The 14701-nt window shown below is 50.0% G+C and overlaps 5 protein-coding genes across 5 annotated transcripts; 4 read left to right on the forward strand and 1 right to left on the reverse strand.

Moving 5' to 3' along the window:
* Nucleotides 1-235: 235 nt before the first annotated feature.
* N7462_010932 (oxygenase MpaB family protein) lies at nucleotides 236-1854 on the forward strand (the record flags this gene model as incomplete). Its single annotated transcript, XM_057082646.1, has 4 exons — nucleotides 236-589; nucleotides 653-681; nucleotides 729-1506; nucleotides 1582-1854. The coding sequence occupies 4 exons, from the start codon at nucleotides 236-238 to the stop codon at nucleotides 1852-1854; spliced, it is 1434 nt and encodes a 477-aa protein (XP_056929686.1).
* A 2315-nt stretch (nucleotides 1855-4169) lies between these two features.
* N7462_010933 (WD40 repeat domain-containing protein) lies at nucleotides 4170-6660 on the forward strand (the record flags this gene model as incomplete). Its single annotated transcript, XM_057082647.1, has 6 exons — nucleotides 4170-5080; nucleotides 5152-5267; nucleotides 5334-5737; nucleotides 5807-6287; nucleotides 6347-6494; nucleotides 6546-6660. Coding segments are annotated over 6 exons (2175 nt in total), but the record flags the coding sequence as incomplete, so codon positions are not given.
* A 1163-nt stretch (nucleotides 6661-7823) lies between these two features.
* Nucleotides 7824-9213, reverse strand: N7462_010934 (ATP-dependent RNA helicase eIF4A; the record flags this gene model as incomplete). The annotated part of the gene is made up of 5 exons (XM_057082648.1): nucleotides 7824-7843; nucleotides 7913-8513; nucleotides 8579-8806; nucleotides 8890-9128; nucleotides 9183-9213. The coding sequence occupies 5 exons, from the start codon at nucleotides 9211-9213 to the stop codon at nucleotides 7824-7826; spliced, it is 1119 nt and encodes a 372-aa protein (XP_056929688.1).
* A 247-nt stretch (nucleotides 9214-9460) lies between these two features.
* On the forward strand, nucleotides 9461-11077 carry N7462_010935 (SF3a splicing factor complex subunit PRP9; the record flags this gene model as incomplete). The annotated part of the gene is made up of 3 exons (XM_057082649.1): nucleotides 9461-9550; nucleotides 9614-10998; nucleotides 11053-11077. 3 exons carry the CDS (start codon nucleotides 9461-9463, stop codon nucleotides 11075-11077), a joined length of 1500 nt encoding a protein of 499 aa, XP_056929689.1.
* A 373-nt stretch (nucleotides 11078-11450) lies between these two features.
* N7462_010936 (ATP dependent DNA ligase domain protein) lies at nucleotides 11451-14610 on the forward strand (the record flags this gene model as incomplete). Its single annotated transcript, XM_057082650.1, has 2 exons — nucleotides 11451-12598; nucleotides 12648-14610. The coding sequence occupies 2 exons, from the start codon at nucleotides 11451-11453 to the stop codon at nucleotides 14608-14610; spliced, it is 3111 nt and encodes a 1036-aa protein (XP_056929690.1).
* Nucleotides 14611-14701: the final 91 nt, after the last annotated feature.

A 14701-nucleotide genomic window follows, 5' to 3' on the forward strand; every position in this document is an offset into this window, starting at 1 on the left:
CGCCCAGCCAGCCCTAACCCCTCTCTTGCCTGAACCCCGGACCACGGACCACGGTTGGCGGCAACGGCCACGCTGGCCATGACATCTGTGAATGACTCGTGTGTGGACTCATCCCCAGGAAAATATAATAATCCTCATGCAGTCCAAGAGCATGGATCTCAATCGGATAGCCCCAAGCCCATTTTACCCAGCAGCTCACGAGCTCACGTGTTGACCTTGATCTCTGATCCTCACCATGGTGTTGAAGAGTCCCCGGCGAGGGAACAGCACCGAGTATCACTACTGGGGATACTCTTTTCACTGGACGGATCTTCACCAGTCCGAGGAGCAGTTGCGGCCAATGGTTTCTACCTATGACAGTCTCGCAGATCATTGTGTACAGCAGTTGAACAAAATTCCCACAGAGGGTGACACAGACCGGCCATTTAAGAAAGATCTATACAAACTGCTCAAAGACCATGCGGATGAAGACCCCAAACTGAAGGAGCTATGGGAGCAGGTTAACACCATCCCAGAATGGGTGGACTGGGATCAGATCCAACGAGGACAGGATGTGTTCTTCCGATACGGTCTCCCGATCTTGAATGTAGTACGTTGGGTCTAGTTTTATGTTGGCCATGGGGAACCCTCGCACTAAACAACCTCTGTACAGCTCGGCTTTGAGAGCCTACTTGGGGGAATGTAAGAGCTTTAACGTCCCATCCTTTCCTTCCCACCCTACGCTACAGAGCCGAATCGAACGGACCTGGGCTGAATATCCTCTTTCTATCTCTCTCTAGGGGCGCGATCCGAGTCGTTGAAACACTGGCACGAACGGGCGGTTTCGGTGCCAAAGTAGTCCGTCGCCGTCTTCTCGAAACGCTGCAGCATATCCTTCAGGTCAGCAGCTCGGCAGATGGCATGAGACCGGGTGGTGAGGGCAATATATCCTGTGTTCGCGTGCGGCTCCTCCACTCTTCCGTCCGTCTGAAGATTCTCAGCCTGGTCGAAGAGCAACCCAACTACTATGATGTCGCCAAATACGGCACGCCGGTCAGCGATCTCGACTGCATTGGCACCATCAACACCTTTTGCAGCTCTGTGGTTTGGCTCGGACTCCCGCGCCAGGGCATCTACCTCAGTAAGCAGGAAATTGAGGACTATATTGCCCTCTGGCGCCTCGTCGCATACTACATGGGAACCCCCACGGAGCCGTTTGAGAGTACGGCCAAGGCCCGAGCCATGATGGAATCGCTGCTGATTTCCGAGATCGATCCCACCGAGATCGGAAAAGTGCTGGCGAAGAATATCATCCTGGGCCTCGAGAATACTGCTCCTGCGTACGCCTCGAAGGAATTTATGGAGGCGATGAGTCGACTGCTCAACGGGGATCAGCTGTCGGATGAGCTCGAGATCCCGCGACCTAGTCTGTATTATCGCATGCTCATCTGGGGCTATTGTTTCTGGGTGATGATTGTGTCCTACATCATCCCCCGGATTCACCCTCTGGATCAGTTCATGATTGCGGTAGGTCTTTTTAGCTGCTTGATCCCACCCGACTTCCACCCTGCAGGATAACGTGACATTAACTCTCTGGCCCAGATGCGTCGCAAATATTTCTACAAAATGATCACGGATGAGAAGGTTGGCCTGGGAGGCGAATCTCGATTCGAATTCAAATATGTGCCGACATTAACGCGGACGACGCGCTTGGGACAGCGGCGTACCACGAAGTTCGAGAGACCCGGGGTCGAGAGCCTCGCCCGGTTGGGGCTATTCACGGCTTTTAGTGTCGTTGCCACACTAGGTTTGGCGCTGGCATTTGCCGCAAATATGCTTGCCTCTCCCCAGCTGCTCTCGGTGGTCCGAACTTGACCGCCATGGGGTCATTGTCGTGATATCGCCGTTTCCCTGGTCACCCCGAGCTGGGCGAGGGAGGTTCCTGCAAGCACCTGGCTGAATCCTATATATCACATAATGTACTTTAAGCATTTTCTGAAACAGATTGGCGCTTGTCGACGACAGGGGGCGAGCCAGCTATCAACACCGACCAGGTGAATGAATGATTGAACGTGGTCACAACATTAATCGTAATAGACTGACAGTGGGCAGTGGGCTGAGGGGCTGTGTGTGCTCTCTATGGGCTACCTAGATACTCTATACGACATGAATCCGCCCATAATGGATTCGGCATCCTGTACCACCCATCTGAGATGAGGTTATGGCTGTGGGCTTTGGTGGCCTTAGCTGTCAACCGTGAAGTAATGAACTTACCGTAAAGGGATCCGTCGACGGTGCGCGGCAAGCAGAGGGTAATGACGTCTACACACCATATACACTTTAAGAGTTGCCGAGCGGGTTTCGGTTTCAACTGAAATTCAGGGCCAAGTAGGAATCAAATTCAAGAGGTCATTCACGAAGCAATAGACATTGTACATGTCATTTCCTTCCCCTTTCCCCCCAAGCCAATCCTCCTATGGGTTATGGATGCCTCAATCCCATTCCGTATGGTTTGGAAGTAGGCGGTAGCTGAACTTTACTGAACAGATAGGCGGCAGCAGATAGGTGAGGCGCAGGTGGAAGGAGAGTTATGCTTTACTTCTACACGGTGCGATGTACTTAGTCAGCGCCTATCCTGGCTCATTGTCCTCCCTCCCCAGTGTTGGAGAGGAGGGGGGCGTTGAGGAGGAAGAGAAGATTGACTTACTCCGCATCCCTTGCAGGAACAGCCGCTGTCGCAGGTGCAGCCCTGAGCACCAGTACAGGTGCAAGTCGATCCGCAGCCACAGCCCATGGTTCGGTGTGAGAGGTGGAAAACGTGGAAAAGTGGAAAAGTGGGAGAATCCTGGAACCTGATTGTTCGCAAATGGCGCGATCAGAGAGTTGGGGAAGGGAACTCCCGATAAGCCGGGGGAAAGCTTTATATTCTCTAGAACTCGCGGTGGGAGGTGGGCGGCTCCCGACGGCATCATGATGGCGTCAGTGGGGAGGACAAGGCCCATGGAAGCCGGCAGAGAGTCACACTCGAGCATCTTGACATCTCATTCGTTTGAGAGGCGGCCTCTTCCCTTTCTCTCTCCGCTCGTTCTTCTCGCCCTGTATTGCATCCCTCGACCGCGACACACGCTGCGACCGGAAACGATGTCAGGGTTTTAATGAGGTGCTCCCTCCGATGATTTAGGGCTCCGTGCAGATCCCGATACGAACATTCCTCTGGCACTTCTATCCTAGACAAGTGTTGAATATAAATAGACCAACAGCTGCAAGGTTGCATCCCGTCTTGTAGAAACGTTGGTACATGATCTATCTATCTTGGGACTGGAATGCGACTATGGACTATGGACTATGGACTACGAGCTTATGAACTATAAACTAGGTTCTAGGATCGAGGAGTCTCGATGGGCTATATAAGGGCTGTGGGATTTTGGGCTGTACATTACTAGGACGCCTAGGGCAACCAGACGTCAATAGAATCCACCAGAAGAGCATATTCCATTCTTTCATTTGCTCTTTGGGCGCTTTGTTGGCAGCGATCAAATCCTCAAATCCTCAAATCCTTGCATACGTTTCATGGTGAAGCGGGTTCTGGCGACTGCGTTGTTTTTGCAGTTTCCGATTCCCTGGACCACACAGGACTAACCAGATCCCCGATGAGTTTAGGATCAGCTACACTTCTCCTGCTCTTCCTCCTGCTGCTCGTGATTCAGATTATTGAAAATCATTGGGGAAGCACACCCGGTGACGGAGTGGGGACGAGCTCTCGCCAATCGTCGTGGTGACCGCCGATAAGCTGATCTCCGGCAAAGCGGAGAGACCCACGACTCCCCTTCTACAACGCTCTCATCCTCTGCGATCCGTGCACCTTTCAACTCCCCCTTGGTGATACTGATGATCCTGGTGATCCTGGTGATACTTTCTGGCCCATCCAAGTGACTCTTTTTTGTCAACCCCCTCAGATATCCTAGCCTCAACCTTGATCCAATCCCAGGACCGTCACAGAAGCTCCCGACCTTGCTAGTCGTCGCTTCCCACCCTCTTCCCCCCCCCCCACCACGCCGACCCTTCGACCATATCATCGTCTGATTCATTTACTGAGCTCCTCCGTCTCCTGCCGAAGACTGAGATTCGTCACTTGTCCTCCTTATCTCCGTATTCCCCTGTGCAGGTCTGCTCACCTGGTTCTTCCAAAGAGCCAGGGGATTACGCAGATCCCCAGAGCCGACCTGGCCGACAGTCCTCCCGATCATCAACCCTTCGCCCCCGACCACCCCGAACTCCCTTTCCCCTTTGATTCCACCGCTGTTTCCTTCTCGAACCCCGACCCAGCTAACCCTAGCTCGCACCCGACGAACCCTCGCCGTCGTCGTCTCTCAAGCACCAGCTCCGAGGAATCTCTCGTCACCCGGACGGCGGGCACCGGCATCTACGCTGAAGACGCCGGGCCACGTGAAGCCGCATCTCAAACCCATCCCAGCTCCCAACCGGGTCGATTGGACGGCCGCTCCCCATCTCGCAAGCGCAGGCGCCTGGCAACGATGCGTGCGGATACTCCGTCGACCACAAATGGCTATTCGCAGGCCTCCAACGGGTCTACGCTCCGCAAAAACAACTTGAACGGCCAGTTAACGGCGCCAGCTAATGGCGAGACGCATTCGAACGGCACTGGCAAGTCATTGTTGGCGAATTCCTCGTATTACGGGCATAACCGGGAGGAGGTGACGCGGATCTTGATCCAGAGCCTCTACGAGCTGGGCTACAACGACGCCGCCTCCACGCTGAGCGCAGAGAGCGGGTACGAACTAGAAACTTCGGGAGTGGCGACATTCCGTAACGCGGTGCTAGGTGGACGGTGGTCGGAAGCCGAAAAGATTCTGATTCAGTCTTTCCGGAACTCGGGGTCCAATAATGGCCAAAAGTCGGCCCCGGAGGAGACCCTCGTATTGGCTGAGGAGGCCGATAGGAGCGAAATGCTATTTTACCTGCGCCAGCAGAAGTTCTTGGAACTTCTCGAGGCGCGGGATTTGGCCTCGGCCCTTCTCGTCCTCCGTCAGGAACTGACACCGTTAAATTACGATGTGGATAGGCTCCATGCACTCTCCAGGTGAGTCTGATCTGTGAATTCCGACTCAGAGGTCGGGCTTCTCTCTCGACCGATCTATGGCCTTCTGACAGTCCACCTCTATCGCCGCACAGTCTTCTCATGTGCCCCATGGAATTGCTCCATGACCAAGCAGGCTGGGATGGTCCGGTCAGCTTGTCTCGAGAACGGCTCTTGGCCGACCTGTCAAGTGAGATTCACATCATGGAGCCTCATGGCAGCCCCTAATTTCTTTTTACTAACCGAGACGGCGTAGAATCAATATCTCCCTCGGTCATGATCCCCCAGCATCGGCTCGCGATCTTGTTGAATCAGGTAAAGCGGAATCAGATCCACGATTGTTTATATCATAATACCGCCTATCCGCCATCCCTTTACTCAGATCACATGTGTGACCGAAATGACTTTCCGTTGGAAGTTACTGGTGACCTCACACACCATGCTGATGAAGTTTGGCACTGCGGGTTTTCTCATGATGGCACCAAGCTGGTTACTGCGGGTCAGGATCGCTCGGTGTTGATTTACGACACGAATGATTTCAGCGTGCTCCATAAGCTAACCGGGCACTCACTGGGTGTTGCTTTTGCCAGCTGGAGTCCGGATGACTCGAAACTCATTACGTGTTCGCAAGATCATACAGCGCGTGTCTGGAACGTCGAGGTAAGAAAATTTGCGATACAGATCATCCATCAGCACTATAGCTGACCGAGGCTGATGATCATATGGCAGACGGGCCGCTGTCTTCTTACTATCGACCACCACAGCTACCCAGTTACTTCTGCTGGTTGGGCTCCTGATGGAGAGTCATTTATAACGTCATCTTTCGACGCAAATACTGGCCTTTGTCTATGGAGCATGCGTGGAACATCGTTGCACACATGGAAGGGCGGTTTCCGTGTTTACGATTGTGCAGTCAGCCCTGACGGGCGGCGACTAGTCGCCGCCGACACAGATTCCAAGCTCCACGTATTTGATTTCCAGACTCGTGAGGAAGATTACTGCCTCTCGCTGCCGAGTAAACCGACCTCGGTTGCTATCAGCAAGGATTCCAAGTTTGTCCTGGTGAATTTGGCGGAGGGTGAAATCCAGTTGATTGACCTGGATACAACTACTGTTGCACGACGGTTCCGAGGGCACAAACAGGGTGGTTATGTTATCCGGAGCATTTTTGGTGGAGCAGGAGAGAACTTTGTTGTCAGTGGTAGCGAGGGTAAGTATAGCATCAAGTCCATTTGGGTCGGAATCCCCCGTCGTGCTAACTATCGTTAGACTCTCGAATCTATATTTGGCACAAGGAGAATGGTACTCTTGTTGAAACCTTGGAAGGCCATATGAAGGGTTGCGTGAATTCAATATCATGGAACCCAGAAATTCCAACCATGTTCGCCTCTGCAGGTGATGATAAAGCAGTTCGCATGTATGTTTCTGCTGACCTTGTCGCTTGCCCATATTCCTGACAATCATTTAGCTGGACACCCGGCCAAGACCGATCTCGCTCAGCAGTGGAACAGAATCAACGGCGTGGGGTATCGCCTAATGGCTATCCGCGTACCAGTGCACTAAGAACAACTTCTGCATTCTGATCTTTCTGATCATGTGAGGGAAATTACTTCCCGCTCTGATCTTATATTCAGAATGTTTGCAATGACTACTGTCTCGCGAGGGTGCTTTTTTTAATCAGGCATTTTCATTTGATCAGCAAATCTTGTACCACGGCCAAGCCACAAATCATACCCGGAGCTTTCTGGAACCAAAGACGATAAACCAACTTGACTTTTATTTTATCTGCCCACTCAAATCACCCTTTCTCTTCTTCAAACATTAGCCAACCTCGCCCAAGTCACTCCCTTGCGCATCTGGTCTCCATGCCCTCTCCTTCCTCACCGCGTCGCATATACAGAGTACCATCACTTTTCCCGCTCCCTCCAACATCCTCTCTGGGTATGAAATTTCCTAAACATCTCAAGTTAATACAGGAACGGCGCCGGCATTCGTCTTGGGAATCCATTACTCGTCATTCTGTAAGGTATATTATTTCTTTGCGGTTATATGTCCTTGTTCTCTCGGCTCTTATTCTGCCATGTTCTAGGCGTTGGTGCTTCGTTCAACACAAGGTCATTGATCCATTCTAGTTTGAGGATTGCGTTCGAATCTATCCCTGTTTGCATTTTTCTAGATGAAATTGAAATGCAAGCTCAAGGAAGGCCGATATCATGAAACTCCCCCTAGACAATTGATAGGACTTTCAAGGTTACCAAACATGAATGGCTGAAAAAGGTTTGTTTTATGGAAAGTGTATCCACAAGAGAATAAAATCAATTGCATCAATCGTAACTCCTTAGCCCAGACCCGGAATAAACTATAATGAGCAGAGACAAATTAACAGGATGCTCCAGCCTCCAGAACTCAAATTCGGCAAGAAATTTCATCAGCGCATTCATCAAGAAAATAAACTCTGCCTGGCAATCTTAGACTGAATGATACCGTAGCGAGTTAGCGAACAGGGGGAGCGCCGATTGGTAATGGTGTCATCTCACTAAATCATGATGTTTTCCCCTTTCCTCCACGCTAGACCTGGTCTCACAGATGACTCCTTAATTTCTGTGAGGCCCTAGTGTCAATTTACATCTGAGGAGGCGCGCATTGGACCAATAAATGGCAATTGCTTTCAGATAAGGTATCAGGATATTTTGCAATTTGGGCTCGATGGAACAAGAATAGCAAGGTGAATGCAGAGTCGTAATAATTATGAAAGGAGATCCGCAACTGTATGAGAAAAAAAATGATTAGAAACCCTGTAACTGATGACTGTGTTTGCAATATATGGTAACTCACCGTTCATAGGCATCTCATCAATCTGGGTGGAGTAGTACAGCTCGATATCGCGAAGGATGCGAACATCGTCGCTGGTGACAAAATTGATAGCCACGCCCTTACGGCCGAAACGACCACTGCGACCAATACGGTGGATGTAGTTCTCACGGTTAGTGGGCAGATCGTAGTTGATGACCAGGGACACTTGCTGAACGTCGATACCACGGGCCCAGACGTCAGTAGAAATAAGGACACGAGAGTTCCCTTGGCGGAAGTCCTGCATGATACTGTCACGCTCCTTCTGGGGCATTTCACCATGCATGCTGGAAACAGTGAAGTTGGCCTCGCGCATCTTGTCAGTGAGCCAGTCAACCTTGCGCCGTGTATTGCAAAAGATCACCGCCTGAGTGATGGTCAAAGTGTCGTAAAGATCGCAGAGTGTATCGAATTTCCACTCTTCCTTCTCAACAGCAATGAAGTATTGCTTGATGCCTTCGAGGGTCAATTCATCACGCTTGACCAGAACCCGAACGGGGTCAGTCATGAACTTGGTGGTCATGTCCAGAACATCGTAGGGAAGGGTAGCCGAAACAACCACGACTTGGGTCGCCGGGGGAGATATCTGTAGACATCATAAATTTGTTCACGAAAACCACGGTTGAGAAGCTCGTCTGCTTCATCCAAAACCAGCATCTTAATGTGACGTGTGCGCAAGTGCCGACGGCGGATCATATCGGCCACGCGACCAGGGGTTCCCGAAACAACGTGTTGGCCGTAGTCCAGCTTGCGGATATCCTCGCCAATATTGGTACCACCAATGCATGCGTGGCATTGGACATTCATGTAATCCCCAAGGGCCATGACGACGGACTGAATCTGAGTTGCAAGTTCGCGAGTAGGGGGAGAGGACCAGGGCTATAGAACAACAGCGCGAGATTAGCACAAAGAGTTACAAGGCAGTGAGATGCAAATAATTACATACCCTGAGTTTCACGCACTACAGTATCGATAACCTGGAGAGTACTGATCGAGAAGGTTGCTGTTTTACCAGTACCAGACTGGGCTTGCGCAATGGTATCGCGACCTTTGCAAATTTGGACAATCGCACGCGACTGAACGGCCGAAGGAGACTCATAACCATAGGCGTAAATACCACGAAGAAGGCTTTCCTTCAGGTGCATGTCCTCAAAGGTTGGTGCCACCGTAACCTCCTTAGAGGTGCTGAACTCCATCCGCTCTGCGGTAGCTGTTAGCCTTGCTATCATTTCAGCTTGACTCGTGAAGTACTTACCATCAGCACGTCGATCGATTCCGTCCGCCATATTGAAAGGTGTAAGGATATTGGCGTTCAACAAGAGAGCGAACCGAGTTTTAGTAAAAGTTGACAGTGATCATTGTCCGCGGTGACCGTTCAGAATGACTTTTTGCGACCAGAAGTGGCGCCCATCACGTGACCACCCGTAAAGCTGCAGCTTTCAACCCGCCGCGGTCTTCATCGGCCATAGCAATCTTCAACCACTCTTTGATTCAGCAGACGCAAAGGTCTCAAAGGGCGGTTGCAGATTCAAAATGATTTTTGAAGACCAGCGATTTCTCCACGAGGATCTCGAGCGCCTCGAGCAGGCTGTTGCTGATCGCAAGGCTGAGAACCCCCAAAACGTGAGATGCGCCTTCCGCGATAAGTTGCTATTAATCGAATTCTAAGGCTAAAATTCTTGATAGATTCGACAGAGACTTGCTCGAGACCATGAGCTTGCTCGATTTTTAACCAGAATTGAAGAACAGTCGAAACGCCTCCTGGAAATCTACAAGGATGCCGATGGACTTCGCGAAAAAGAAGCGCAGGCCATTGCGACTGGAGATCAGTTCGAAGAATTCTATAAGCAGCTGGATGAGATCAAGGACTTCCACAAACGCTATCCCAATGAACCGGCCGAGAACCTTGAGCAAGCATATAAACGCGGCGATGGCGAGGGGCCACGTCGCGAGGTGGACAACATGTTTACTGGCGAAGAAGGATTTGGACGATTCCTGGATCTGACGCGGACCCATGAAGAGTATTTGAATCTTCCCGGAGTTAAGCGGCTGTCATACGTTCAATACCTTGATGTCTTCGACGTCCTTACGCCGCCCGCCCTGAACATCAAGCGGAAAGATAAGGTCTCCGATAAATACTTTCACTATGTTGGTGAACTTGCCAGTTACCTGGAAGGTTTCATTAAGCGGGTGCGGCCATTGCAGGATCTCAACAAGTTGTTTGCTACATTTGACGAAGAATTCGACAACCAATGGTCTTCGAAGCAGGTTCCAGGTTGGATGGAGGAGGAGAATTCTGCATCTGGACCCATGACAGAAGGCACCGGTGAAGGGATCTGGTGTGTAGACTGCGAGAAGGAGTTCAAGAACAGCAACGTGTATAAGAATCATTTGACCGGAAAGAAGCATATCCGTGCTGCCGAGGCCCGTGAAGCTTCCGGCCGGTCGAATGAGACAACATCAGCCCCTGTTGCCAATGGTTCTTCATCCTTTAGCCTGAAAGAGCGTGCAGTTGCCGAGCGCGAACACCGCATTCGATGCTTGACAAAGGAGCTACAATCGGAGCGCCAAGCCACCCGAACCAATGTGGAGCGGCGACAGGGTCAGACAGAGCGCGAACGTCAGATGGATTATGAAGCCATGATGGCTGAAGATGAGGACTATGGCGAAAGCCGTGACAGGGATCGTTCTGATGACGACGATGATGAAGATCGAATTTACAACCCATTGAAACTGCCATTGGCATGGGATGGCAAGCCTATTCCGTACTGGCTTTACAAGTTGCACGGTCTGGGTGTTGAATATCCATGTGAGATCTGCGGAAATTATGTTTACATGGGTCGCCGGGCTTTTGATAAGCATTTCTCCGAAGCCTTACACATCTACGGTCTGAAGTGCTTGGGAATCACAACGAACACCAATCTATTTCGTGAGATTACTCGGATTGAAGACGCTATGCGTCTGTGGGAGAAACTCGAGGGTGATCGTAAGAAGGAGCGGGACTCCCGTGACAATGTTGTGCAGATGGAGGATGCCGAGGGCAACGTTATGCCGGAGAGAATCTATCTGGAGTCAGTCATTCCCCCATCTTGGACTATAATATTTTTGATGCTAACATACCGCAGCCTCCAAAAGCAGGGAATTCTATAACCATCAGACTGACTTCTTTGCTTTCCTTGGGACGATGTATGCAATATCAAACAAAAGGCTTGGAGTTTGGCGAATATCATGGTTGATCTGCAATGGTCTGCAGTAGTCTCAGTTACCAAGTCTTTAGTTAGACTGAACATTTTAAAGAACACCTACGTCGACATGTCCTATAAACTTGCTTTCCAACTATCTCAATTCTAGCACGAACCCATATAGATTGCCAGTCACGTGCTTTCGTGTCCCACAGTCTCAACCCGCCGCGAATTTTCGCGTCCCACAGTAGTCCTGCATCACATTGAATTGACATGTGTTATTCGGTGAACAGGAAAGCGAAAATGCCTTGGAATTAATATAATCCATATCAGCCGTCCTCATGGGATTCAAATTCTCCCATCTCTGTGACCTACTAGCGAGCCTAGAGGACAACCGGACGGCCAAGGCTGCTTCGACGAGGAAAGATGTACCAGATATTCGAGTCATTGCTCAATGGTTCGTCCGCCATGACAGGAATATTCATTCCCCCGATACAGATATGCTGGCCCTGCTTTCATGCATGTTTCCCGAGCGACGTCCTGACCGAGTGTACTGGCTGCAGGCCACATCATTGGCACGCGTGATTGGCCGCTGCCTGGGCTTGGGATCATCCCGGCTGGCAGAGATGGAGCGATGGTGGAAGTCTGGTGGCCCTGACCTGGGACAGTGCGTCGAGGATGTGATGCGCCAGGCTGAAAATCATGTCCCCGATGGTTGTGAGGTCTCGGTAGAAGAGATTGACCAGGCTCTGGCGATGATTGCTTCACGGTGCCGCTTCTCAGGCCCACAGGTTCGCCGACAACAATCTGCAGTGAGCGTTGAAGGCGCTCTTTCGCCACTGTATCGCAGAATGAGCAGCCGCGATGCGAAGTGGCTTACTCGCATGATTTTGAAGAGCTACGCTCCAGTAGCCCTCCCGGAGAGGATTACTCTGGAAGGGTTCCACTTTTTGCTTCCACATCTTCTTCAGTTTCAGAGCACCTTAGAAGGAGCATTAGGTATGTTGGCTTCAAAACCCTTGAATCATTTCCCATCTCGCCCCAATCCGAAGCTGGCGGGCACTTTGTCTTCGATTGCCCTTGAACATTTGCAGCCAAGAACAGGAATTAAAATTGGCCGACCTGAATATTTCAAGGCTCGCAGTATCAAACACTGTCTGCAAATGGCGAATGGACGTCGTATGAGCGTCGAAAGGAAGTATGATGGGGAATATTGTCAGATCCATATTGATCTAACAAGGAAACAAAACCCAATACAAATCTTCTCCAAAAGCGGCAAAGATTCCACCACAGATAGGTCTGCCATTTTCACAGTCTTGGAAGAATCGCTTCAAATTGGAAAGCCTAGGTGCAGGTTTTCCACCCGGTGTATTCTCGAAGGAGAGCTACTCGTGTGGAGCGATAAGCATGGCGGAGTTGTAGGATTCCACAAGCTTCGCAAATTCCTTTCCCGATCCGGCACGTTCATTGGCATCGAACAAGATTCCCCGTTAGTATACATTGAGCTGGTATTCCATAGATTGAGCTGATGAAAACAGGCCACAGCCATATGAGCATCTGATGATTGTGTTTTTCGACATTCTTCTTCTAGATGATGACGTGTGCCTCAGAGCTCCCCATCGAAAAAGAAGGCTCCTTCTTCAAAAAGTAGTTCAAAGTATTCCTGGCCACGCTGCTGTAGCGGAACAAGATATTTTGGACTTCAGCCGAATTGACAGCAAAAGCCGGCTCGAAGCCAGCTTTGCAAAGGCGATAACCCAAAGGTGGGAGGGGTATGTTTTGAAGGGGTGCGATGAACCATATTTCCCGATATACGCTGCTGGCGTCGATAAGTCGTTTAGTCGATGGATCAAGCTCAAAAAGGACTACATCCCGGGTCTTGGTGATACTGTGGATCTCGCGTTAGTAGGTGCTTGTTACAATGCCCAAGAAGCGGCCGCCATTTCCCCTTCCACAAAATTGAAGTGGACCCATTTTCTGGTCGGATGTCTCCTGAACAAGGATGCTATTCTTCAAGTTGAAGCTGTACCGCAGTTCAAAGTGATCGATGTGATCAATCGTCATTGCATGAATCGAACCTTTTTACAATACCTCAATCAATTTGGGGAATTCTACGCTTCTGACCCAGAATCTTTCGAGATTTTTCATCTTGAGTATGGACGAAGTGAGATCCCGGCGGCTTCTGTGGTTTTCAAAAGACCGTTTATCGTCGAGATGATGGGCAGTGGATTTGAAAAGCCATCTGGTGCAAGGTACTACACTCTACGCTTCCCCAGAATTCTGAAAATTCATACAGAAAGGGCACTTGAGGAGGCTGCTTCTTTCCGCGAACTGCAACTTCTGGCAGAGGACTCCAGATCTATACCCGCAGAAGAGCTATCCCAAGAACAAGAACAATGGTGCAAGAGATTGAAGGTTGGAGATGAATCTGGTCATTACAAGGTCCAAAGATCTTGCAGCCCCTCTTCGGCAATATCGTACGAAGCAGAGTCAAATGAAACCCCAACATCGGAAAGTACTCATGCCACATTTACTGACCGTGGTTCTTCAATGGACTCTTGTCGATTGGTCAATACAGCCTACCGACATTCAAGCTTGAATCACTCGCATAACAGCACCGAGGATTCTCCTGTAGTGCACATCGATGAGACTAGGATTCTGTCTTGTACTCGGAATATGTCTCATGACCCAACTGTGCTAGCTGAAAACGTGAATTTGTTGTCTCACAAGAGAACTGATCTAAATTTTACCAGTATCAGTTCCTCGGCGCTGGGAAAACAGGACCAGAAAGACTCATCCAACGCACGACCAACCAATTTCGATTCCATGCACCACGAGAATCAAGTAAAGCCCAATCAAAATGGTACAGAAATTGACACAAAATACCTCTCAAATGAATATCAAGGTGAAATATTTCAATCACCATTGACAACAATCCCTGTCTATATGCCTGGAAAATCGACAACGCAATATTTACGGAAGGCAAACGAAAATTCTTCTGGGATTTGTGAATTCTTTCACGCCCTATGCTCCGAAGGCTTTGTCTCCGCTTTCCGAAAATCGAATCCTCTGGCGGCATCTCAAGGCATAGTCTATGGAATGGCTTTGATCAATCCTGGGGAATCACGACTTGGACCGGAAATACAGAAAGTGGCGAAATTCGTTCTTCAATCAATCCGCCGAGACACGACCGCATTCCCTCCCAAAGGAAGAATTATCTTCTTAGACTCGGTCATACTGGAAGAGAATCTTGAGCCTGAGGATCTTCGATTTTGCCTGCGAGAGACTTGGCGAGATCTTGGCCGCCGATATTATTATGCATGTCTTCGATGGGATTTGACGGCAGGAGATAGAACACAAGAGTCAGGGCAAACAATGAATTTTGGCATTGATAACCGTGAGCAATCTCCATGCCTTTTGGCAAGTTTTGACGAAGATGAAGTTTTGGCACTTGGAGAGTACCCCTCTGTTGACTCGCTGTTGCATACTAGCAGCAACTGATGTTACAATATACTAAGCAGAATAGGAAAAGAATAACGTACATTGGAAACTTGTGTGTAAAAAACACTCATGGAGTCGTCGAGATGACAAG

This window comes from Penicillium macrosclerotiorum, assembly GCF_028827735.1.
Source record: "Penicillium macrosclerotiorum strain IBT 26536 chromosome Unknown utg000010l_segment0_segment0, whole genome shotgun sequence".
In the NCBI taxonomy this organism is placed as follows: Eukaryota; Fungi; Ascomycota; class Eurotiomycetes; order Eurotiales; family Aspergillaceae; genus Penicillium; species Penicillium macrosclerotiorum.